Genomic DNA, 27,722 nt, shown 5'->3' on the forward strand with positions numbered 1-27,722 from the left:
GATCGTGATACATCGTCTATCTCCGGAAACCTCCGTTAAAATCGTCTGTTGATCCAGAGTGGGAGGATACACACTAATTTAGTGTAATGTAACCTATGCACTATTCAAGATGGCACCGAAAGGCAAGTCCGGTGGTGCAAATTCAGATTTAAAGCAAGAAGATATATTGCAGGCCGTAGTTTTCGCCGACAGCTTCGTTTCGACTTTTGCACCTGTTTCAGATGACATACCACGGGTATATTCATATTGAACTTCAGTTGGCAAGCAGTTGTAAGGTTAAATATTGTCAGTGTTGCTGCGACTGAGTTGAAAATTGACATGATGCAACACTTGAATTTCAGGCTAAATAATAGCATTAAAGCTGCTTTTTTATGGAGCTCGTCGTAACAATAGTTGCAATAATTCAACTCTCAGCTTTATAACCTAATGGTTAGTTGATAGTTGCAATGCGCCGGCTCTTGCCCATGGGTGCAAAATTTAATCAAAAATGCAATGGTTAAGAAACACTGAAACTGCAAGATCTTATCAATGTTTACCTGTCTAAACCACAAACTCATACGAATGGTACCATTGACTTAGTTTTGCTTTCATACGCTGTATCCGCCATATTGGAAAATTGACCCAATATTGGTTAGGTCGCAGTACACCAATATTTTGCATGTCGGGGTATGTGTTGGAGCCTACAAAGTCGATAGCAATGTGTTATTCGATACAGAATACACGGTTTCAAACTTAAACATAAAACATGTCAGCGAGGAAAGTGTGTTGAAACATCGTCGTGTTTATATAGGGTGCATGCAAAGGATAATTAGTTAACATCCCTAGGTTGCTATTCAGGTAAATTTTACATGTTTATGAAGTTTATTCATTATTTTCCTCAATTTGTCTCGAACGACGTCTGCTTAGTGAAGCGCACAGATTCTCTGCGCTTATGTTTATGAAGGGGTGCATATGAACTGCCAGAGCCGCCATAGCAAAAATTATCAAAGGCTCTGGCAGTCCGTTTATATGGACTAGTCGTAACAAAAGACTAGCTGAATATTTTGGCTGCTAAAATAAAAGTACACTTTTTTATTATCTATTTTACCATCTATAGGTATACAAACTTCACCAAACGGGTTTTATACATAATCACATATGCGCTTGATGGCAATGTTGTTTTATTTATTTTTATTTATTTAAGTATTATTTTAGTTACCCTCTGTTTATTTTAATGCATACACATACTAAACATAAAAATCTTCCAACAAAATGTCTTCTTAAAAAAAGATAGTTTGACTATGTACATAGATATTGTCAATATCTACATACATAGACAAACTATATCTCTTTTAAGAAGACGTTTTGTTGAACAACTGTTAACTAAAAAAAAAGATAAGGCCTAAAAAAATAGTCTTGTTTCCTGTAACCCGACAGACCGTATGTTTTTACCACTGATCATACATTTTTTTTCCAGAATTTTTTTACTATACCGCAGTTTCGTTATGACAACGATAAATTTAGCCAAGCATGTGTATTTTCATACTTTCGAGCACATATCCGGTCTAACTTTAATGTTCTGAATTATATCATTAGATAGATAATTTGATTGAAATAATTTTGTATGGTTATGATTAAACGAATACTTTTTCAGGCCCTTTTTCCAGTTGCAAATAGCGCTTTGTTGGACTACGCATTGGAATTTCTCTGCTCAGGGGGTGTGCAGGAGATATTTGTAGTTTGCTGTCATCTAGCAGGCCAAGTCAGAGAACACCTTAAGTAAGTACATGAAATGATCACTGTAATCAACGTAAGTACACCCACAAATCTAAAAACTAATAAATTTAAAATCAAATTCAGTATACTTAGTCTAGTAACATTTATAATACAGTCCAACCCCTCTTAGGCAGCCAGTCAATGGAAACGGCCAAATTGGCTGCTTAAGCGGTGTGGCCTCTTAAGAGGGGGTTGGGTCATAGGGAGTCTGGAGTTGATGAATGTTGATGAGTGCATGGTCAACTGTTCAATTTTAGTATAAACAAAATGGTAAATATGTATACATGTACTAAACAATGTATAGACTTAAAATAATTGTATTTCTTCCTTTCTTAAATCAGCTATAAAACAACATTTTAATTCAAAAAAATATTCTATTCATCTTTCTAATCATCATCAATATCATCATCAGAATCAAGTCAATGAAAAAGAATTATTCTCATGATCGTTGTTTACACAATGTGGGTTGTATGGCCCCAATCAGGCCTTTTCCGACCTAATTCCACGGGTCAGAATATTGGGCCCCATTCCCAATGCAAATCTAGTTGTTTTTTTCCCAATTGAAAAAAAAATTCCCAATTCCAAAAAAACAAAATATTTTTTTTTAAACCTTTAAATATAGAAGTTAACCTGATCCAGTGTAAAAAATAGAAAAATATTGCATAATTAAATTATCTGTTGTCTTAAAAAAGGCCAGGCCATTTCCCCAAAATCACATAAAAAACTCTGCACTTATCACACATGTTCATAATATTTTGTAAAATTTTAATAATATGTTATCAAAAAAGTCGTTATTTACCAGTTAACAGCTTCATTGAAATATAAGAAACACTATTTACATGCGATTATTTTTCCCAATTGAGCCAGTTTTGCGATAATTTTTTTCCCAAAATGGGGGTTTTCACGACGCAAAATTCCAGTGTGGCGGTTTCCCAAAATGGAGCGGAAAAGGCCTGCAAATGCACTTAAGATGAGAACAGTTGTGAATCAGTTATGCATGAATAATTCCCATGTCACTATCAATCAATAATTTAATTGGTTTATTGCAGTTTTATGGCTTTGTAATACCTACCGCACGAATTGGTCCCGACAGTGATCTCCACGATAAAATCGCGGCCAGTTACTTAAGAGACTGATAATAGCAATCAGGTGTAATGCATAATATTATAAAAACATTTTTTCGCCGCATAAAGGGTTTTATCAAACTAAATATTGAAATCATTGTTAATATAAAACAAATATAAATGTTTTGTTTAATTCCCAAATGAGAATAATAATTTGTAATCCGAAACACACTCCCGTTGTTTTATGTTAACAAGACGTTTACAAAGTCTAGCATCAAAAAAGTCCTCGTGTATTTCCTTTGTCCCGACAAAAGTGCGCGAAAATTATGCACCAATGTACAATGTCACGCCATACCCATGGAAAGTGTGCGTGTATTGATTTTTGGATAAAAACTTTGTAGCACAGAGAACATGTAGATCAGTTGATTTCGATTAAAAGTTTTGTTGTCCTTTTTGCTTTTAATTAGCCAATAATTGTCATAAATGTGTGCTTGAAATAGTATGATTCAACAGCTACTAACAATAAATTATAAATTAAGAATCTCTTCCAGTAATAATAGGTGATATTCGCACGTGCGGAAATAAAAAGATCAAACGGTCGCATAATGCTTTTAACCTGATAATCTGCCGCTAATTAATTGCAATTTGCAGACTGGCTGTCAAAATGTTTATCACACATCACACTTCAGTACTACAGAGTCTAAACCGCAGACTGGAAGTACGTATTGATTTTTTCGCCGTTGCGTTGGTGTAATTTTGCCAATGTACATGACTGACGTACTCGCGCGTGACCACTCCTAAGGGGGAGAATTTAACATTTGGGATGCAAAATTGCTGGCCGCTGGCCGGAGAATCGGGGTTACCGCTAAAAAGGGGTGCATTATATAATGTTTATCGACACGGGGCGACCAGCGATGAGAGGTGACCTGAAGTAGGGGTTGGCCTGTATATCTATTGCATTGACCTATAGGTCATTTTGTATGGTGTAATAAAATCTCACAGCTGATATCTTTTATAAATGTACCTTTCAGAAATTCTCGCTGGAATGATAAAAGTTCCCCATGCAATGTGGTTCCCGTTGTCACAGAGGGATGCCTCTCCATGGGGGACGCACTCAGAGACATTGATGCCAAGAGTCTCATACGTAGTGACTTTGTTCTGATCTACGGCGATGTTGTATCAAACATTAAGCTGCAACCAATCATAGACGAACACAAGTAATTATGTTAGGTTATTGTACACCTTTTGTGCACTTTTGTATTATTATACATACTAGGGCTTTGTTGCCCATTTTTGACAAGGGGTCTTGGTCGCCACATTTTGTGAAAAAATTACTCGCCAGCTGGTGAAAATTGTGAAAAAATAAGTCACTAACTGGTCAAAATTGTGAAAAAAGAAATTGCTTACTTTTTCTTAATTGTGAATACTTGAGTCGCAAACTTCTTTAAATTGGGAAAATTTTAGTTGTGAACTTGTAAATTTTGCGACAAAAAAGCCATTTTCTTAGAAGGAAAAATGCCCTATTTACATAGTGATGAAGGAGTTAGATGCTTGTATATGTCAATAAATACTTGTTTCTGACTTTCTTGAAAGCCTGGACAGAGATAATATTAACATGTTTTTAAATTAATCAGATTAAATAGATATTGTATGTACAGTAGTTTATGAAAAAAGTGTATGTATATTTTAATAAATGCTTTAGTTTCAAATTTACTTTATACATATTCTTCAAATTTGTCTCAGTTTTTAGCATTTATTTAATAGAAGTTATATCATTGAAGTCATTAGTGAATAGTGAATATCAATGCATCAATTAATTGACAGGAATAGAAGAGAGAAAGATAAATCAGCCATTATGACGATGGTGTTTCGAGAGGTCCCCCCAGGCCATGCCACAAGGTGCCCCCAAGATGACATCGTCCTTGCAGTCGACAATGAGACTCAGAATGTGATCCACTACCAGAGGATTGCTGACTCTGACACCAAACACTTACAGTTTCCAGTGGTATCTGAATCTTATTTAATTTTAACCCCCTCCTTCCCCAAAACAAAGTAATGGGGGTGTACTAGAATTACCATGGACGTCTTCCTCTCTGTGTCCGTCCATTTATCCGTCTATGTCTGTCCATCTGTTTGTCTATTTCTGTCTTGCCATCTGTTGGTCTGTCCATGGACACACATTTGTCTGCTGGTGTTTCCTATACTTTTGAATGCACAACATTAAAACTGTCATGCATCGTTCTGTATGATGTGAACTTGTGCATGTGCAATTTGTATCAGTCTTCATAACAAATAACAGAAGTTTTTTGCCAATTTGACTTTCTTTAAGATCATGCTGTTTATAAGAAATGTGGCATTGGAGTTTTCTTACTGGTTGATGGTAAAGATTGGTTTTGTTAAATTTGATTTCACTGAAAACCATGTCCTAAAATTGAATGCCTGCTCTTTAGTTTTGTAAAAAGCATTATTTATAAATTATAATGATTTGTCACATTTGTTATTTGGTAGTGAAGGAATAAAATGATGTCTTTGCATGTAAAAAATCAGTGCTCTATTTCCTTTTATTGGAAGTAAGAGCCTGAAAGAAGTGTTTAATTTAGATTATTTTTTTACACTAAATTTTGTTTTTGTTTAGCTATGATGTATTGTTATTTCCTAAAGAAGAGTGTCTTTCTCTGACATTAAGGAAGAGCCTTGGTGTTTAATTGAAACCAAATCTACGGTAATAGAAGCTGCTCACACATATTGTCATATATAAGAACATTTGTTGAAATCTGCAATTTAAAATGTGATTCCTATCTGAATGAGATGTATGTTCCTTCTTCTAAACCAGGAGGTGATTATGGAGCACAAGGATGTGCAGATCCGCTACGACCTGCTCGATGCCAACATCAGCATCTGTTCTCCACAGGTCCCACAACTCTTCACCGACAATTTTGACTACGAGACCCGGGACAGCTTTGTCAAGGGAATACTTATAAATGAAGAGGTAACTGCTGAACACAAACATCGCACAAACACCATTTTCATTCAAACAACCATAATATGAGCACAACTGTTTTTGTTAAATATTGTTGAATAGAAAAACTTTATTATTCCAAATAAGCATTTTCAAATGTGAATTGTTAAATAATTTTAAAAAGGCAAGATCGGTTTTAATTTATTTTATTTCCGCACCTGAAAATGACAACCTGGTGACTGTATAACACAGGTCAAAAGTGGCTTTTGTTGTGGAACATATTAGCTCCAGTATACTGCAGTTGACCATTAAAATCTGGGTATTTATGGCTGATTTTCACCTGGGTTGCGGGTGGGAGACTGGCAGCTTATGCTAGGTGACCCCAAAAATCTGGGAACTGCATGGTGGGGTTGGACGGTATACTGATTTATGCATGTTTGTATGACAGTCTGGTATCAATAAAAAAGATGAAATTAGGAAAGTGCTTTGAAAATTTTGTGAATGTCCACTACAGATCATGGGTAATACTATCAAGATGTGTGTAGTGAAGGATGCGTATGCAGCCAGGGTCTCCAGTCTACAGATGTATGATGCAGTCAGGTACGCAGGAACTCAGTGGAGACTTGATGCGGCTTTAGCTCTTTCCCACTCAGAAGCAAAGTGAAAATGGCTATGTGCAAATAGCATAAAACCAAAACAGCCTGCGAGTAACTTGCAGTCTGTTCAGGTTTATGCTGTTTGCTGCTCATCAGTATCTAAGGGATGGAAATAAAGCCTTAAAAACTTGAATTTACTAAGAACGGACTTAAATTAAATTTAACTTTCGAAGGGACTACAAATGCGTGAAATATGTATCTAAGTGGTAAGGGGTTAAAGGCTGGATGCATGACTTCCTTTGATATTATGAATGACAAAATGTCACCTCCCATCAGCCTGTGCAAACTCATTCCACTCATGTTGTGCCATTGTTTGAAAAAGGTTGCATCTGGCAGTTGTGCGTGTTCTTCTGTCTGTCCACTCTGTCCAAAAATTCCTGTCTGGGCCATAAGTCTGCAATATATTGCTGAATTTGATATAACTAATTTCAGACATTGTAGGTCACACTTACCTGTCAAAGGTCAAATTTTGCCTTAAAACTGCATGTCCAGGCTGTAACTTTTTCATTCAGCATGCAATTTTAAAATAAGTTAAAACAACATTGTTAGGAAACAATTAGTCTGGACTGTAATTTGTCATTCATCAAGCAATCTTAAGACATGCCACCATTGACCTCCGTTAGGTCGCCGTGGTGTAATGGTTATGGTGTCCGCCTAGCAACAGGGAGATCATGGGTTTGATCCCCACTGCGGTAGCGTTCTTTAGATCTCCCCCAAAGACACCAAGTACTGGTTCTAGGCCCAGGAAACGGATTCGAGAGTATTTCAATAAGCCTAAGGCTTTCGATGCAACCAAGCTAAAATTAATAGGTTTAAACTTAATTGACCTCCCATAAGGATGTAGAATGTTTCATATATCACCTGTCTGTCTCATTAGCTTAAAAGTCACACTTGGAGCTCAATAGGTCACATTTAGCCATAAAAAGGTTATTGGCTGCCGAATTGAGAGGATTTGATGCATATAATATTATTTTATCACCTTTCAATGAAATAAAAGGACATTACTTTGTGTCTCTCCATTGGTCAGTAGGTAAGCTGTGGTGTGGACCATAATGATTGTGTTTACACGCTATATCTAGAGAACAATTTGACTTTCAACCATGAAAATTAGTATGGTTGTTAATTATAAGACATGTTTTCAAAATACCTGTTCAACTATTCAAATCAGAGTATTATTTAATGTATTGATATTCCTTTTGGGTTGATTTATAATTGAAGGGGAGAGACATCGTTAAAAAATCATGCGTGTTTGGGATCAGGCCATTAACGTTCTACGGTTATGCAGGATTGGGGTTGACTGGTGACTTTGCAGATACAGGATTATTTGTTATATGGTACATGATTGGACAGAAAGATTTCATGTTGTATTTTTAGTCAAGTTAACATCTGGTGTCCACTCTGGAAAAACTTGACTAAATGCATGGACCTTAATTAACGTCTCAGATTAGCTTGTTCAAACCTCATAAGTAAAATAGAACACTTTCCACTTTTATGGCATTTTTGTTACAAGAAAGACTCATCTACACAAATATCCAATCTAGACAGAGTCCAATCTTATTAGCTTTTGAAGACTGCACAGGCAATAATACCATGCACATTTATTAAGCCTGTTTGTTGCGAAGCTCAGCTTTCATGTTTAAGAGTGACTGCATTAGAAGGAAGGAAAAGCAAAATTCTAGTGAAATATTTCATATTTCAGTCAAGACATACTTAACAGGTGGACATACCCGTTTGTCCCTGACGGTTGCCATAGACACAACAAGGACAACTTCAGCTACGGAAGACATAATATATATCTCAGTAAAAATGTAACACTAGCAAGGTAATGCAGTATGTGTTTTATAGTGAATACATAATTTATAAACATAGGAATTAAGATAAGACAAAGGAAGGTGGAAAGGGTTAAGTTCTACTGATCTTACACTTTAAATAAGCTCCATATTTCAAGATTAAGCACTAGTTGTTATGCAGGATTTTTTTTAAGTTATAGGCTTCTGGGATAGTTTCCTTGTACACAGCATTCTTGTAATGGGCAATTTGTTCTGCATCAATTCACAATCAGATCTGATTCTATCCATTACCCTTTACCCTTGTCCTACAACTGTGTATATTTAATTGCAAGAACTGACACTTAAAAGGGTATCTAAATTTCTGCAAAAAATGGAAAATCGACTTTGATTCCAATGGGTTTGCTTGAAGAGTAAGGCAAAAACTAAAGAAAGTATTTGACTTTGCTATTTTCTATATTTAATAAAGTGTAACAGATCCTGTTAAAATCAATAGCCATTTTGTCACTTGTGAATCAAACTGGCGCAATATCCTTATCACAATATGGACACTTATCTGTACACCAGAGCAACATGGTATATCATTGCTCTCCCCATCATCACTTGAGTGTGTATCTATCTCAGGGACTGCATGCTGGTGGAGAATGTTATGTTGGGCAGAGAGTCTGCTGTCGGCTCCAAGACCACTATCTCACACTCTGTCATAGGAAAAAACTGCAAAATTGGTAAGTAAGATGAGTAGTTGAGTGACCATTCAAATATTTAGATAGAATAAAGCTATGTCTATTGATGGTTTGTTTCACAGTTTCCTTTTTGTTGAAAAAAAATTCATTTATTGTTATAGTTAAAATACCTCTTTTAGCACCATATGAAGCTAATTAAACACAGATATGTAGGGTGAAGGGGAAAAGGGCATATGTACACTGCAAACTTAATCGATATCAGTATGGATTGTTGTAATATTTCTGAAAGAAGATATAGGAAATAATATTCTGTTGGCGTCTATATGTCCTTCTTTTGTTTTTTTCATTAATTATCATATTAAATAAAAATAATGAACACTTTAAAATCACTGGTGAGTGGTAAGCAAAGCAACAGTCATAAAAACAGCCCTATTCCTTGTCTATGTGTAATACCCTAAATGATTATTGTTAGTATAATTTATATGCCTTCAAAGGGCACATTTGTTTTGCATGTAATTGATAATCACTGTGTACATTGACATTAACTGCAAAAACTTAAGCAGTGTTAGCTCTTCAATTACAACATTATGCCGAAAAATGTAAGAAAGCTGTTTATACCTGAGAGAGTTTTTTTACATGCCTGATGCGTCAGATAAAAATATTTGTAATGATTTGTGTACAGAGAAAATTGTGTACAAAGAAAACAGTGTACAGTATATGACAATATCACGTTTTCAATCGTCCAAACTTGTACATTTCAGGCAATAACGTGGTGATCAAGGGCTCATACCTGTGGAATGATGTGACGGTGGAGGATAACTGTGTGATAGAGACTTCTCTACTCTGTAATAACGTGACTGTGTACAGCGGGGTGAAACTCAGTCCAGGCTGCGTACTCTCATCCAAGGTTAGAATAGCATCTGTTACATGTCAAAGTTACATTTCCAGACAATGAGAACATTTTTTTGCCAAAATATATCTCCCTTTGGTATAAGAGTTAAAGAAGAAAGCACAGGAAAAGTCAAGCAAAATGGTTTGCTATGATATGTAACTGTGCTTCAATATTTAACCCTTTACCCCTTAGATATGTATTTTGATGCATTTGTAGTCCCTTAGAGAGTTAAATATAACTTAAGACTTTTCTTACCAGATTCAAGTTTTAAAGGCTTCAATTCCAACCCTTCGATACTGAAGAGCAAACAGCAAACAGCATAAAACCTGAACAGACTGTGAGTTACTCACAGGCTGTTCTAGTTTTATGCTGTTTGCACATAGCTATTGTCACTTTGCTTTCTGAGTGGGAAACGGTTAATTGGCCGATTCTTAATCAACCAATAATTGAGAAAGCGATACAATTTAAATTGAATGATCCAGGCTGTGATAAGCATTGAAATAGTCTCATTATTTTCTTGGGCATCTTCTTCTTAATCTGTTAGTTATATTTGTTTCAAATGTTTTTAATAAATTGTAAGAAACTTAAGAGTAGCTAAGGTTATAGAGCCAAACCCTTATTAGAGGACACCTGTATAAGTATGAGTGAATGGGAACACTTGTTTGACATTCCTCTAGGTATGTGTGGGTCCAAGCATTGAGTTGAAGTCTGGCACTGTGGTAGTGCACAGTCAGGAGGACGACTTTGGAGAGGGAACCATGGACGCTACAGATGGAGGTACCAGTTGTCAGAGTTCATATACAATTATTGATCATTCAAACATATGAGCATCGTTCAGGAAAATAGGGCTTAATTTATTTGTGTAGAGTGTCGTCCTAGATTAGCCTGTGCAAAGTGCACAGGCTTATCAGGGACGACACCTTCTACTTTTATGTTATTTTTCTTTAAAACAAAGTCTTCTTAGTCCTAATCCAGTAAAAATGTGAATTGTCGTTGCTGATTGGCCTGTGGGCACTATACAGGCTAATATGTTACTATTCCTTATGGATTAAGCCCAGTTCTTCCAGAATGAGGCTTATATTTGTTCCCCATGTAATTTTGATACTGATGATACACAGGTATTTCTGGATAACTAGTTTTAAAATGTCTTCAAGCAAAGTATGGTGTCAACAGTGAAACCCATCACATATTTCAACATTTTCAGAATGAGCAGCAAATGTAATAAAACTATAAGTACGTATTCATATTGCTACAAAAGTCTCTTATGAAGACCAGTTTCTTAACCAGGCTTGATATATACTCAGTTTTTAGCTCGGCTGTTTTCGGGAAAAAACTGAGGTATTTCCATGGCCAGCTTGTCGTGTTGTCCAATGTCCTCTGTCCGCTTCGTGCTAAAACCTTGTCATTTTGCTCTAAAATCAAAGTGCTTCCACTTAAAACTTTGAAACTTGATATGTAGATGCACCTTGATGAGTTCTACATGCTACACTCATTTTGGGGTCACTAGGTTAAAGGTCAAGGTCACTGTGACCTCTCAAAAAAATAAATTCTGACAAGCTTTCATTTATTCAAAACTGCACCCGTTATGCCGTGCTCTTGTTATACACCCTTTTTGAAGCCAAATAATCATTTTTGAAACATGTTTGTGGACACCCAGATTTTACCCAATGACTAATTACTCTTAGCTTTCTGTTTGTTTCATTTTCGGTAAAAATGTGCATGATTTCAGCAAAAATATATATATTGAAAATTAGTGCCAATGATGATATTTGGGCAATATCATAAACTATATTTATATTGTCCCTGCTCTTAAGTTATAAGTGTGACAAATGGGCTCTTACTTTCACCATATTTGAAAGTTATAGAAGTGAATCAAATTGAAAGAAAACCATTCAATTACAAGCACAGAAATCATGAATCCGCATATATTTTATTTGAAGTTCAATTATTAAAAGTTCATACTAAAAGGGGCCATTTCACAGATGTTGGCATGTATTAAAGTTTGTCATTAAATGCTTTATATTGACAAATGTTAAGATTGTAAAGATTGAATCAAGTAAAAAAAACAAGAATAAAATTAAAGAAAGAAAAAAAGTAACCCTCAACTGGGCTTGAACCACTGACCGCTGGAGTAAAAGTCTATTGCTTAGACCACTCGGCCATCCGTGCTCATACAATGAGTGATGTATTTTATACTTTATACAAGCAATCCTTGTAGTATCCCAAAATTTAACAACAACAACGGAACTGTCCAAATTATTAAATTGTTTCACGTTGCAACGCTTTATAATTTTCAGGTTTTTAATCATCAAAATATACACATAATGGATATTTTAGAGCATGGTAAATGCTCAGTATTATTTTTCCCTCACAAATATCATAACAACAATGAAAATTTGCGAATCTGTAACATTTTATTTTGATTTTGTCAATATACCAAAGCGTGAAAAAATAAATGTTTATTAGCTAGACTATTATATATGAAATTTATATAGTGGAGCTATCCTACTCACCCCGACGTTTCCGTTTCCGTGCTGTTTACGTTAGCGTGCAAATGTTAAAGTTTTCGTACTACCCCCAAATATTTTCATTGTCCCTTGAAATATTTTTTTTATATTTTGCATACTTGTTTACCAACATGACCCCAACCATAAACAAGAGCAGACAACGCTATAAAGCATTTTGTCATAATTATGGCCCCTTTTCCACTTAGAATATGCAGCAAATGTTAAAGTTTGCGTACTACCCCAAATATTTTCAAGGTTCCCTTGACATATTGCTTTCATATTTTGCATACTTGTTTACCATCATGACCCCAACCTATAAACAAGAGCATCAGTTGTATCAAGCATTTTGACAGAGTTATTGCCCCTTTTATACTTAGAATATGCATATTATTGATAAATCTATGTTAAACTTTGCGTACTACCCCAAATATTTCCTATATCCTTTGACATATTGCTTTTATGTTTTGCATACTTGTTTACTAACATGACCCCTAAACAAGAGCAGATCACTGTATCAAGCATTTTGACATAATTATGGCCCCTTTTACACTTAGATAATTGAACATTTTGCTTAAATTGCCATAACTTCTTTATTTATGATCACATTTTATTATTACTTAGACAAAACAACACTTAACTGAATACCACAATGAATTCCACCCAAACAATACCCCACGCCCCTACCCTGAATCCATCCCCCCCCAAACTTCTCCCCCACCCCCCCAAAAAAAAACATCATCTAATAAATTACCCCACCCCACATTATACCCATTATACTCACCCCCTACCCCCCCCCCACAACCCCCCCCCCCCATTTTTTTTTAACATCATCTAATAAATTACCCCACCCCACATTACCCCCCTCTCACCCCCCCTACTTCATCCCTACCCCCCCCCCCCCCCCCCCCCCCCCGGCCCAAATTTTTTTTTCCTTTTTTTATTTTTTAAAGATCGTTCAATAAATTATTGAATATGAACAATTTCCCTATGATGGCTTACGTTATACTGTCAAGCACTCGAATAGTCGAGCGCGCTGTCCTCTGACAGCTCTTGTTTTTTATATGAATGTCACCTCGGATAATCATTCTGTAAAACAAAATTGAAAATATTAAATAAAATAGCTTTTTAAGTAACTCTTACTATAAGTGCGTGGAACTTACAAGCGCACAGTATCATTGAATACCATTTAGCATGTGTCATTTACATAGAAATTTTCCAACATCAATGCATCAGATAAATTGTTAAGGTGTCAGTAGATTTTTTGACACGTTGTTTTGAGTACCGGTAATCGTTGTTGTTGTTGTTTTTAATAGTGTCTATTGGGGATATTTCTGTGTATCTTAATTTTGGGACCAAGGACTAATTTATTATTTCTGAGCGTCAGAAAACTTATATTTATTATGGTAATATAAAAAGGTTTGAACTAAACAGTTTACCTTGCCCAGTAAGCATTAGAAGGAAAGGAGGAGCGATCTGGGAAAACAGGGCTTAATGCATGTGCCTAAAGTAACTGCAGACCGAATAGGCTAATCAGGGATGTATTTTTCCTCTTAAATGGAATTTTTTGTTGAAAGGAAGTTCCTAACAAAAATTCAAATAAGGTGAAAATTGACATCTCTGATAAGTCAGTGTGGACCACACAAACTTAACGCTTAGACATGAAGACCGGTTTTTCACACATACAGACTCATATACTGTTGAATACAGCCAAAATCCCAACAAACAATAATTCCAGGCTGTGACGCAATGTTTGGCAGCAAGGGGAAAGCTTTCTTGTACAAGGATACTTCTGGAGACGACAGTGATGTTGAGGAAGTCACCAGGCAGGTCTGGGGTATCACCATAGAGACAGAGTCGTCTAGTGATGAAGACAGTGAGTGTAGTGAAGGGAGTGAATCACCGCCTGACAGCTTGCAACCAGATGGTAGGAAAGTGTGTTTGTTGATAGCCAATTTTTATTATCCCCGCCGAAAATTTTTCGGAGGGGATATAGTAATAGTCTCTGTTGGTTTGTCCTTCCGTCCGAAACTTCGTCCAGAGCATAATCCCAAATCTATTCAATGGATTTACTTTAAACTTAGAATATAAACAGATGGCAACTAGGAAAAGTGCAGTGACCAAGAACCATTACTCTATCTACCTTAGTTTTTGAATTATCTCCCCTTTTATATAATTTCATAGTAAATTTGTGTCCGGAGCATAACTCTAAATCTACTGAAGGGATTTACTTGAAACTTAAAATATAAACAGATGGTAACTAGGAGAAGTGCTGTGACCAAGAACCATAACTCTACCTTAGTTATTGAATTATCTCCCCTTTTATATAATTTCAAAGTAAATTTTTGTCCGGAGCATAACTCTAAATCTACTGAAGGGATTTACTTGAAACTTGAAATATAAACAGATGGCAAGTAGGAAAAGTGCAGTGAATAAGAACCATAACTCTATCTACCTTAGTTTTTTAATTATCTCCCCTTTTATATAATTTCAAAGTAAATTTTTGTCAGGAGCATAACTCAAAATCTACTGAAGGGATTTACTTGAAACTTTAAATATAAACAGATGGCAAGTAGGAGAAGTGCAGTGACAAAGAACCATAACTCTTTGGCTGTAGTTTTTGAATTATCTCCCTTTATTTACTTATTTTTTTATTTATTTTATTTTAATATTTTATTTATTTAAATGATTTTTAATTTAAATTCATAGTAAATATTTTAGCTTTTCAATTTTGAATATATCCCTTTATCTAATTTAAAAATAATATTTTAATTTGAACAATGAAGTATTCACTGTAAAATGAATAGATGAGTTTAAGGAAAAATACAGTGATCAAAAACAGTAACTGTTTATAGTCTTCTTGTTAATTACCTCCCTTTCTTTCATGTCCATATATTTAATTCTCTACAACATAATTCCAACACTATATAATTAATTGATTCTTGAAATATAAATAGATGACACATGTACCATGTTTTACAAATATTATTCTACTCTCTATAACAAATGTTGTCATACAAGCAAACACATTTCGTCGGGGATTTGGCACTAATGTGACAAGCTCTTGTTTTCAATAGTCAGTTGTCATAATATGTTGGTTTGACCCATCTTTTCTGTACTGGTACTCTTTCTGAATATTATCCCCCGCCAGAGGCGGAGGGATAGTGTTTTGGCGTTGTCCGTCTGTCCGTCCGTCCGGCACTTTTGTGTCCGGAGCCATATCTTGGAAGTGCTTTGGCGGATTTCATTGAAACTTGGTATGAGTATATATATGCATAAAAGGATGATGCACGCCAAATGGCATTGTACACCATCTGTTAAAAACAGAGTTATGGCCCTTTGTATCTTGAAAAGATGCTTTTTACTATAGGCACTTTTGTGTCCGGAGCCATATCTTGGAAGTGCTTTGGCGGATTTCATTGAAACTTGGTATGAGTATATATATGCATAAGAGGATGATGCACGCCAAATGGCATTGTACACCATCTGTTATAAACAGAGTTATGGCCCTTTGTATCTTGAAAAAATGCTTTTTACTATAGGCACTTTTGTGTCCGGAGCCATATCTTGTAAGTGCTTTGGCGGATTTCATTGAAACTTAGTATGAGTATATATATGCATAAGAGGATGATGCACGCCAAATGGCATTGTACACCATCTGTTAAAAACAGAGTTATGGCCCTTTGTATCTTGAAAAAATGCTTTTTACTATAGGCACTTTTGTGTCCGGAGCCATATCTTGTAAGTGCTTTGGCGGATTTCATTAAAGCTTGGTATGAGTATATATCCCCCGCCAGAGGCGGAGGGATATTGTTTTGGCGCTGTCCGTCCGTCCGTCACTTTTGTGTCCGGAGCCATATCTTGGAAGTGCTTTTGCGGATTTCATTGAAACTTGGTATGAGTAAATTTATGGATAAAAGGATGATGCACGCCAAATGGCATTGTACACCATCTGATAATAACAGAGTTATGGCCCTTTGTATCTTCAAAAAAATTGCTTTTTTTAGTGTCAAATATAACACTTTTGTGTCCAGAAGTATATAGGCGGGGGATATCAATTCAACGAATTTGCTTGTTTACATTAGTTTATTAAAGCCATACTATACAATTTGTAAACAATACTATTCCTGCCTTGTGATAGTATACTATAATGTTATTAAATGTATGTAAAACTAGTCCATAATTGGTAATATGATGTCCACTTAACAAGTGTTATTGAACAATATTTCTGTTATTGTGTATGTTGCAGTGCCAGTCTACTACACAGAGATGCTCGACACAGTACAGAGATCTAAAGATGAAAATATCAGCTGTGAAAATCTTATTCTAGAAATTAATTCTTTAAAGTAAGCTTTATTCTGGAAAATGTAACAAAAATTCTTACATGACTTATCAAGTGGCATAACATTATACATGATCTCAGTCTGAAAGGACAAATTAAAACTAATTTAAGCATTACCATCTCCCAATCTCAAGTAAACATCACACTCAACCAACCATCACATATGAGCCACCAAACATCACACCCAACCAACCATCACATATAAGCCACCAAACATCACACCCAACAACCATCACATATGAGCCACCAAACATCACACCCAACAACCATCACATATGAGCCACATAACATCACACCCAACCATCACATATGAGCCACCAAACATCACACCCAACCAACCATCACATATGAGCCACCAAACATCACACACTTAACCAACCATCACATATGAGCCACCAAACATCACACCCAACCAACCATCACATATGAGCCACCAAACATCTCACTCAACCAACCATCACATATGAGCCACCAAACATCACACCCAACCATCACATGTGAGCCACCAAACATCACACCCAACCAACCATCACATGTGAGCCACAAAACATCACACCCAACCAACCATCACATATGAGCCACCAAACATCACACCCAACCAACTATCACATATGAGCCACCAAAAATCACACCCAACCAACTATCACATATGAGCCACCAAACATCACACCCAACCAACCATCACGTGTGAGCCACCAAACATCACACCCAACAACCATCACATATGAGCCACCAAACATCACACCAACAACCATCACATATGAGCCACCAAACATCAAACCCAGCAACCATCACATATGAGCCACCAAACATCACACCCAACCAACCATCACATATGAGCCACCAAACATCACACCCAACCAACCATCACATATGAGCCACCAAACATCATACCCAACCAACCATCACATATGAGCCACCAATCATCACACCCAACCAACCATCACATATGAGCCACCAAACATCACACCCAACCAACAATCACATATGAGCCACCAAACATCACACCCAACCAACCATCGAATATGAGCCACCAAACATCACACCCAACCAACCATCACATATGAGCCACCAAACATCACACCCAACCAACCATCACATATGAGCCACCAAACATCACACCCAACCAACCATCACATATGAGCCACCAAACATCACACACTTAACCAACCATCACATATGAGCCACCAAACATCACACCCAACCAACCATCACATATGAGCCACCAAACATCTCACTCAACCAACCATCACATATGAGCCACCAAACATCACACCCAACCATCACATGTGAGCCACCAAACATCACACCCAACCAACCATCACATGTGAGCCACAAAACATCACACCCAACCAACCATCACATATGAGCCACCAAACATCACACCCAACCAACTATCACATATGAGCCACCAAAAATCACACCCAACCAACTATCACATATGAGCCACCAAACATCACACCCAACCAACCATCACATGCGAGCCACCAAACATCACACCCAACAACCATCACATATGAGCCACCAAACATCACACCAACAACCATCACATATGAGCCACCAAACATCAAACCCAGCAACCATCACATATGAGCCACCAAACATCACACCCAACCAACCATCACATATGAGCCACCAAACATCACACCCAACCAACCATCATATATGAGCCACCAAACATCATACCCAACCAACCATCACATATGAGCCACCAATCATCACACCCAACCAACCATCACATATGAGCCACCAAACATCACACCCAACCAACCATCACATATGAGCCACCAAACATCACACCCAACCAACCATCACATATGAGCCACCAAACATCATACCCAACCAACCATCACATATGAGCCACCAATCATCACACCCAACCAACCATCACATATGAGCCACCAAACATCACACCCAACCAACAATCACATATGAGCCACCAAACATCACACCCAACCAACCATCGAATATGAGCCACCAAACATCACACCCAACCAACCATCACATATGAGCCACCAAACATCACACACAACCAACCATCACATATGAGCCACCAAACATCACACCCAACCAACCATCACATATGTGCCACCAAACATCACACCCAACCAACCTTCACATATGTGCCACCAAACATCACACCCAACCAACCATCACATAATTGCCACCAAACATCACACCCAACCAACCATCACATATGAGCCACCAAACATCACACCCAACCAACCATCACATATGAGCCACCAAACGTCACACCCAACCAACCATCACATATGAGCCACCAAACATCACACCCAACCAACCATCAAATACGAGCCACCAAACATCACACCCAACCAACCATCACATATGTGCCACCAAACATCACATCCAACCAACCATCACATATGAGCCACCAAACATCACACCCAACCAACCATCACATATGAGCCACCAAACATCACACCCAACCAACCATCACATATGAGCCACCAAACATCACACCCAACCAACCATCACATACGAGCCACCAAACATCACACCCAACCAACCATCACATATGAGCCACCAAACATCACACCCAACCAACCATCACATACGAGCCACCAAACATCACACCCAACCAACCATCACATATGTGCCACCAAACATCACACCCAACCAACCATCACATATGAGCCACCAAACATCACACCCAACCAACCATCACATATGAGCCACATCACACCCAACCAACCATAACGTCTGAGCCACACTTTTGGTGTGCAGTCTACGCAGGCCAATTAGGAATAACACTTTCTGCTTTTATGGGATTTTTCATTTAAAGGAAGTGTCTTTAAAATCCAGTATAGGTGGAAAGTGTTGTCTTTGATTAATCTGGAACTACACTTTAAGAATATGCATTGAGCCTGGTTTTCCTAGAGTTTGGCCCATGTCTAGCATATAACAAGATTGGATTGTCTTGACTGGTTTGCATTTTTATGCCCCCCTTCGAAGAAGAGGGGGTATATTGCTTTGCACATGTCGGTCGGTCTGTCGGTCGGTCGGTCCACCAGGTGGTTTCCGGATGATAACTCAAGAACGCTTGGGCCTAGGATCATGAAACTTCATAGGTAGATTGATCATGACTCGCAGATGACCCCTATTGATTTTGAGGTCACTAGGTCAAAGGTCAAGCTCACGGTGACCCGGTATAGTAAAATGGTTTCCGGATGATAACTCAAGAACGCATACGCCTAGGATCATGAAACTTCATAGGTAGATTGATCATGACTCGCAGATGACCCCTATTCATTTTGAGGTCACTAGGTCAAAGGTCAAGGTCACGGTGACCCGAAATAGTAAAATGGTTTCCGGATGATAACTCAAGAACGCATACGCCTAGGATCATGAAACTTCATCATTAGATAGATCATGACTTGCAGATGACCCCTATAGATTTTGAGGTCACTAGGTCAAAGGTCAAGGTCACGATGACCCTAAATAGTTAAAAGATTTTCGTATGATAACTCAAGAACGCATATTCCTAGGATCATGAAACTTCATAGGTAGATTGATCATGACTCGCAGATGAACCCTTTTGATTTTGAGGTCATTAGGTCAAAGGTCAAGGTCATGTTGACCCGAAATAGTAAAATGGTTTTCAGATGATAACACAAGAACACATACGCCTAGGATCATGAAACTTCATGGGTAGATTGATCATGACTCGCAGATGAGCCCTATTGATTTTGAGGTCACTAGGTCAAACGTCAAGGTCACGGTGACCCGAAATAGTTTAATGGTTTCCGGATGATAACTCGAGAACGCTTACGCCTAGGATCCTGAAACTTCATAGGTACATTGATTATGACTCGCAGATGAGCCATATTGATTTTCAGGTAACTAGGTCAAAGGTCAAGGTCACAGTGACCCCAAAACAGTAAAATTGTTTCCGGATGATAACTCGAGAACGCTTTTGCCTAGGATCATGACTCTTCATAGGTACATTGATCATGACTCGCAGATGACCCCTATTGATTTTCAGGTCACTAGGTCAAAGGTCAAGGTCACAGTGACAAAAAACGTATTCACACAATGGCTGCCACTACAAAGGACAGCCCATATGGGCGGCATGCATGTTTTACAAACAGCCCTTGTTTAAACCTAAACTTAAAGTTTGTTCTGTGAAGTATTTGTAAGCTCTCAACCATGTATATACAAATTTAGTTGTCCAAGTGGTATTTACAATTTTTAGGCATCAAATGGAATTATAAGAGCATAAGATATTGTTTTATACTATTCTGATAGTCATACAAGACTAATGTAAAACAGTTATATGTACGAACCAGAAAGTAAATATAATTTTGCAGCAGTGATTTCAATTTTAAATTTATTTGTTTAGTAAACCACATAACATCTTATTTCCCGTTATTTCAGACATGCTTATAACATCTCCATAAAAGAGCTGACTGGACTTGTAGTGAAAGTGCTCCTGGATCAACCCTTCTCAGAGAACCCCAGTCTCTCAGGGGCCCAGGCCTTGAAAGTGCTCACTGATGTGTGTGAATAGTGCTGAGTTTTATTTTTACCTTGTTTACATTAACCAATTATAATCAGTAATTGTGTTTGTACTCAGCTTTTTTAGCTCCCATGGCAATGACATAGTATTTGAAAAATGTTCAAGGGAATTATGATTATTTACCAATATTTGCTGATCTGTGTTTTACTTTGCTGGTCAAAATTATTTATCTTACCAGCCTAATTTGATGGGTAATCATCAGAGCTCCAGATAAGGTTTTGTGAAATTCTTAAATTACTACCAGATTTTCAAAAAGAATTCTTAACTCTGAAATTTTATTCTTAACGTTACTACTAAGTTTTGGAAAATAATTCTTATTTTTTCTAAATGACCTAAAATAAATAATAATGGTTATTTTCATGCAAAAAAAATCTAAATAAACATACTAGCAACTTTATTTATACGAGTTCAACAGTGTCTTTTCAGTATTATGCAATTTTATTTTTCCAATACCTTCATATGGCCAAACTGTGTTTAGATGAATTTTTACATATTTCACATTTAAAACGGGTCTCCCCTTCAATCTTTTCAACGATTAGCCACGGGACTTGTCCCTTTCACTCGTTCAATGTTTTTTTGTGTTTAAGTTTGGACCCGTCGTGTCGCGTTTTTGTTTAGCTTTTCCGACTGTGTCGGCAACTGAACATACAACATCGTATAAGATCTTTTCTATAATGTCTTTCTAAACATTTACCTTCGGCTCACTTTGCGTACAATATGTTAAAAGCGTGTTTTTGGACGCTTTGCAGTTTTTCAGGACGCTGTCTGGGCGCCGCCATTGTTTTTGACAGATAGACTGTATACGCCGCTTTTATTAGAAAAAATGCGCTTTGTTAAACAAACCCGATAACCATTCTATATAAGCACCGCAAAAATCTTTAATACGCGAAAAGAACTCAATAAAAATCGATACGAACCGATGTAAAAATAATATTCGTAACTTGATTTTGTAATTCTTAATGGTACGACAAGATTTTAAAATAAATACGTAACCGACTTGAAAATAATTCGTAATTACGAAAATACGACCCTTATCTGGAGCTCTGAATCATGTTCAAATGTCACCTTTCTGGACAAGGATTGTTTATGTATATGTTAGTTTTTGTGCCCCTGGTAGGGTGGCATATAGCAGTTGAACTGTCCATCAGTTTGTCAGTCAGTATGTGTGTATGTCAGTCTGTCCGTCCGTCCGAAAAAAATACTTTAACGTTGGCCATAACTTTTGCATTATTGAAGATAGAAACTTGATATTTGGCGTGCATGTGTATCTCATGAAGCTGCACATTGTGAGTGGTGGAAGTTCAAGGTCAAGGTCATCCTTCAAGGTCAAAGGTAAAAAAAAAATATTTCAAAATTCAAAGCGGCGTTCTCATGAAGCTGCACATTTTGAGTGGTGGAAATTCAAGGTCAAGGTCATCCTTCAAGGTCAAAGGTAAAAAAACAACTTTTTTTTCAAAACGGCGTTCTCATGAAGCTGCACATTTTGAGTGGTGAAAGTTCAAGGTCATCCTTCAAGGTCAAAGGTCAATTTTTTTTATTTCAAAGTGGCGCAATAGGGGGCTTTGTGTTTCTGACGAACACATCTCTTGTTGTTATTATTGTTGACATGACTAAAACAAGTTTAAACATTGAGCAAACTTTCGGGTGCGTTAATCATTGTTTATCAAAAGCTGGTATAGTTTGACAGATTAGAGCGATTTACTTATTATTTTTAACATATGGGAATATTGTGAATTTAACTATACTTACTAACTATAACAATAATTTGCTTTCAGAGTTTGAAGCGGCACCTGATGGTTTTAAAGAACTACATCAAAAATGAGGAATCTCAGAGGCAGTGCCTGGAGGCAATAGAGGCAAGGCTACAGTCACATGTTAACACTTTAAGGCTTTTAATTCAGGTTCAAACACTATATAATGGTGGTGTAGGTTAACTTCAAAATACCATTAAGTGTCAATTGTTATAAACAGTCAACATTCTAAAGCCATTCATCTGCATTTCATCAGAATTATTATGTTAGCACCGATAATTGTTGATGTTCATGGACACATATTTAACCTGAGAATATATATATTAACATAGATAGATTTAAATTAAATAAAAAGGAGGAAAAACAAAAGTAGGAAATTAGATAAATAATTCTGTCCTACCACCAACTTAAATTGTAGTGTTTGTTTTGTTGTTGTAGTTTTACCAGGTGGTTGTTGTTGTTTTTAAAATAAGGCAATGGGTTTGAGTCAAGAGAACAGTACATTCTCAAATTCTTGGAGTTTTTCCCCCTGTATTGTCAAATTTTGGGAAGTTTTTCCTTGTAATTGTCATATTGTTTGAATTTTCTCCCTTGTTTTCTCAAATTGTCAGAGTTGTCTTCCTTGCATTGTCAAACTGTCAAGAGTTTTCTTCTTTATATTGACAGGACTTTGCGAGTGCCAGCTCTGCTCATCTGCAGCTGGTAACGAAAGTGATCCACTTCCTGTACGAGGCAGACGTCCTCCTGGAGCAGACGATCTTGAAATGGTACCGACAGGTGCCTAGCAACCGTAACCGAGGCAACAACAGTGATGACGAGGATCTGGAGGACCGTGACAACAAGCATGCTGAAGTCAGGAAACAGGTGAACTGCTTACTCTACATGTTACTGTGCTGTTGGTTGAGTGTAAATCTGTTGTATCTGCTTTAAATATCTATATGAGCTAAGCTAGTTTTGTGCTCAAACCTGGATACGTCCTCATTTGAAAGCTGAAAGGTGCAGTTAAGGCACTCAGAAGGCTGACAGCACCGTTTGGCTAGTTAGGGACAATTTGTTCCATTGGACAATAAAAACTTGGGTTACATCTTTATTGTCTTTTAGTTTTGCTGTCAATGGTGTCCCCTTTCCAGCTGTGTAATTTAATTTTAGGAAAACACAGGTTTCTGTTTTCATCTGACAACAAATGTTGGTATACCAAAATAGAAGTTAACACTTTTTTATATTGTTTTTAAATCAGATAAATGCAGTTCTAGCTATACAATCTTATCCATTCAAGCTCTTTTAGCTTTGTATTTATATTGAGAACCAAAATTCAAAGAGGACCAATAACTGTTACATTTATTTAATTTTGTTCAATTTTGTCAAACCAGGATACAGTTTGTTGCAGAAAACCATGTCTGCAAATGCTGTAAATGTTCTCCTATGGATCCAGCATTTCCTTGTAATCAATAAAACCAATGACACATAATAACTCTGCTTATTTAGCACTTTTTCCCAATGTAAATATTGTTTTCAAATCCCCTGTAAACAATATTTAAAGATCCATAAACACTGCCATACAACAGTTAATTACAATAGGAAGACCCTGAAACAAGAAACATTGGTGTAAAAGTATTTGAAAAAATATTCTGCAACGTTTTAGCATCTAAAAACTGTTTCATGATGTCATCTTGTTTCATTTAACGAATTATCTGGAGTCAAGGTCTGATTCATTCGGTTTGCGTTGATTTGCATAATTTGGAGCTCACTTGCCTGTCCTGTCTATTAGGTCTGTGTGTGCTATAATTATAGATAACGGGCAACTTCAAAGTCGCCGTGGTATAATGGATATGGTGTCCGCCTAGCGACCGAGAGGTCACAGGTTCGATCCCCACCGTGGGAGCGTTCTTTAGATCTTCCCCAAAGACACCAAGTACTGGTTCTAGGCCCAGGAAACGGACTCGAGAGCGTTTATATAAGCCTTAGGCTTTCGATGCAATCAAGCTAAAATAAATAGGTTTAAACTAAACTAACTTCAAATTCATAGGGAAACCCCATTATTTCCTTGACCCATTTCCATTCAGTTACGTATTGCACAATATACACTTTCATTATTAAATGCTTTCTTTTCTTTTTTTTCTTGCTGAAGCGCTAAGAGCAGGACGTCCTTGCTGGAGCTCCGCTAATTCATAACATATTTATTATTAGCTTGGCGTTTTCGGAGAAAACCGAGGTATTGTCATAGCCAGCTTGTCGTCTGACGTCCGCGTCGTGCTAAAACCTTAACATTGGCTCTAAAATCAAAGTGCTTCCACCCACAACTTTGAAACATCATATGTAGATGCACCTTGATGAGTTCTACACACCACACCCATTTTGGGGTCACTAGATCAATGGTCAAGGTTACTGTGACCTCCAAAAAAATAAAAATAATTCTCACAAGCTTTCATTTATTCAAAACTGCACCCATAGCCGAGCGTGGCACCCGTTATGCGGTGCTCTTGTTTATGAGAACTAACTTATGCTGCAGACGCTGGACAAAGCCAATCATGTGTTTGCTCGTAAATGTTAGGATATCAAATTAGGAAATTAAATGGAATATATTGTCGCACAAAAAGTAAAAACAAGCATTTTGTATCTCCTTAAATTGATGTTACCCGACAACACAACATCTAGCGTTTAAATTTTGGCTTTTGCTACAGGGATCACTGATTTTTATGTCCCCCACCCACTATAGTGGGGGACATATTGTTTTTGCCCTGTCTGTTGGTGTGTTTTTTTACCCCAATTTTTAAACATTTTGCTATAACTTTTGCAATATTGAAGATAGCAACTTCATATTTGGCATGCCTGGTATCTCATGGAGCTGCACATTTTGATAGGTGAAAGGTCAAGGTCTACCTTCAAGGTCAAAGGTCAAATATATAGCTTCAAAGTGGTGCAGAAGGGGACATAGTGTTTCTGACAAATACATATCTTGTTTATAAGTTAACTTTATTTGACGAAGTATTCGTTGATTTTGAGTGTTTATGGATTATTTTTTATGTCCCCCACTATAGTAGTGGGGGACATATCTTTTTTGCCCTGTCTGTTGGTCTGTTTGCGCCAACTTTAACATTTTGCAATAACTTTTGCTATATTGAAGATAGCAACTTCATATTTGGCATGCATGTGTTTCTCATGAAGCTGCACATTTTGAGTGGTGAAAGGTCAAGGTCAAGGTCATCCTTCAAGGTCAGAGGTCAAATATATGTGGCCAAAATCGCTCATTTTATGAATACTTTTGCAATATTGAAGATAGCAACTTGATATTTGGCATGCATGTGTATCTCATGGAGCTGCACATTTTGAGTGGTAAAAGGTCAAGGTCATCCTTCAAGGTCAGAGGTCAAATATATGTGGCCCAAATCGCTTAATTTATAAATACTTTTGCAATATTGAAGATAGCAACTTGATATTTGGCATGCATGTGCATCTCATGGAGCTGCACATTTTGAGTGGTAAAAGGTCAAGGTCAAGGTCATCCTTCAAGGTCAGAGGTCAAATATATGTGGCCCAAATCGCTTATTTTATGAATACTTTTGCAATATTAAAGATAGCAACTATATATTTGGCATGCATGTGTATCTCATGGAGCTGCACATTTTGAGTGGTGAAAGGTCAAGGTCATCCTTCACAAGGTCAAGGTCATCCTTCAAGGTCAAACATCATATACACATCTTGTTTTATCTGGTCGTGTTCATTAAAGTATTTAGCACAGAATGTGGCATAAAAATTGATCTTACCAAAAGTTATACTATTCACTACTTTGCTTACAAGTAATTTTTTTTTGGATAAAACATCCGCATAAGCCTCTATCTGAAGGCTGGAGTTTAATGCATGTGCGTAAAGTGTCATCCCAGATAAGCCTGTGTAAAGCCAATCAGGGATGATACTTTTTGCTTTAACTGGATTTTCACTTAGAAGAGATTCCTAAAAGACAAAATTACAAATTAAGCAGAAAGTTTTGTCCCTGATTTGCTTGTGCGGACTTCACAGGCTAATCTACGATGAAACTTTACTCACATGCATTAAGCCCCATTTTTCCAGAGTGTATGCTGCTTTTTTGTCTTGGCAGGTAGCTCCACTAATTAAGTGGCTGGAGGAGGCAGATGAAGAGTCATCTGAAGAAGACTGACACCTGCAGGTCACATGACACCTAGTCACATGACAGTGGGGATGTGTGTATGTCAGAGACATTAAGTGTACTACGTGTTGGGATATATGTTTATGATTTGGAAATGGGTCTGGGACCCATTAAATTTGGAATTTCACATTTAAGAAATAAAGTTGATAAACAGTAAGTTGTTGATGTTTTAATAATTGAAATTACTAGTTGCTAAATAATTGATCAGTATGTCAACTAAGTTTTATGGTGCGGTGGTGAAGTGGATATGTTGTCTAGTGACCCGGAGATCCCATGTTTGATTCCCATTAAGGCAGCGTTCTTTACATCTCCCTTGGAGACTCCTAGTACTGAATCTAGCCAGGAAACAGACTCAAGAGCATTTCAATAAGCCCTAGGCTTTAAATGCTATCTAATAAATATAAATGTTTATACAACATATAGTTAATTAGTTTTCTGACATGAAGCTCTCATTCTCTTACTATAAAACAGTGTGAATCTGATACCTGGCAGCAATGAAGCAGTTTTCTGACTGGCTGATAGGTTAGATTAACAGCTTTATAGTTATTTTTATTCCATCAGCATACAATCAATAATGGAAGAGATAACACCCCATCTGACACATTTGTATGTATAAAACACTGT

At 37.0% G+C, this 27,722-nt stretch overlaps 1 protein-coding gene across 1 annotated transcript; it reads left to right on the forward strand.

Moving 5' to 3' along the window:
* The first annotated feature begins 67 nt into the window (after positions 1–67).
* LOC127878171 (translation initiation factor eIF-2B subunit epsilon-like) lies at positions 68–27,255 on the forward strand. The gene is made up of 16 exons (XM_052424641.1): positions 68–235; positions 1,634–1,758; positions 3,851–4,036; positions 4,644–4,824; positions 5,653–5,808; positions 6,293–6,378; positions 8,134–8,256; positions 8,846–8,946; positions 9,666–9,811; positions 10,474–10,573; positions 14,039–14,227; positions 16,550–16,646; positions 21,041–21,161; positions 22,958–23,038; positions 23,600–23,797; positions 27,030–27,255. Exons 1-16 carry the CDS (start codon positions 110–112, stop codon positions 27,087–27,089), a joined length of 2,076 nt encoding a protein of 691 aa, XP_052280601.1. The 5' UTR covers positions 68–109; the 3' UTR covers positions 27,090–27,255.
* The last annotated feature ends 467 nt before the right edge of the window (positions 27,256–27,722 follow it).

The sequence above is a fragment of the Dreissena polymorpha genome, chromosome 4 (assembly GCF_020536995.1).
Source record: "Dreissena polymorpha isolate Duluth1 chromosome 4, UMN_Dpol_1.0, whole genome shotgun sequence".
NCBI lineage: Eukaryota > Metazoa > Mollusca > Bivalvia > Myida > Dreissenidae > Dreissena > Dreissena polymorpha.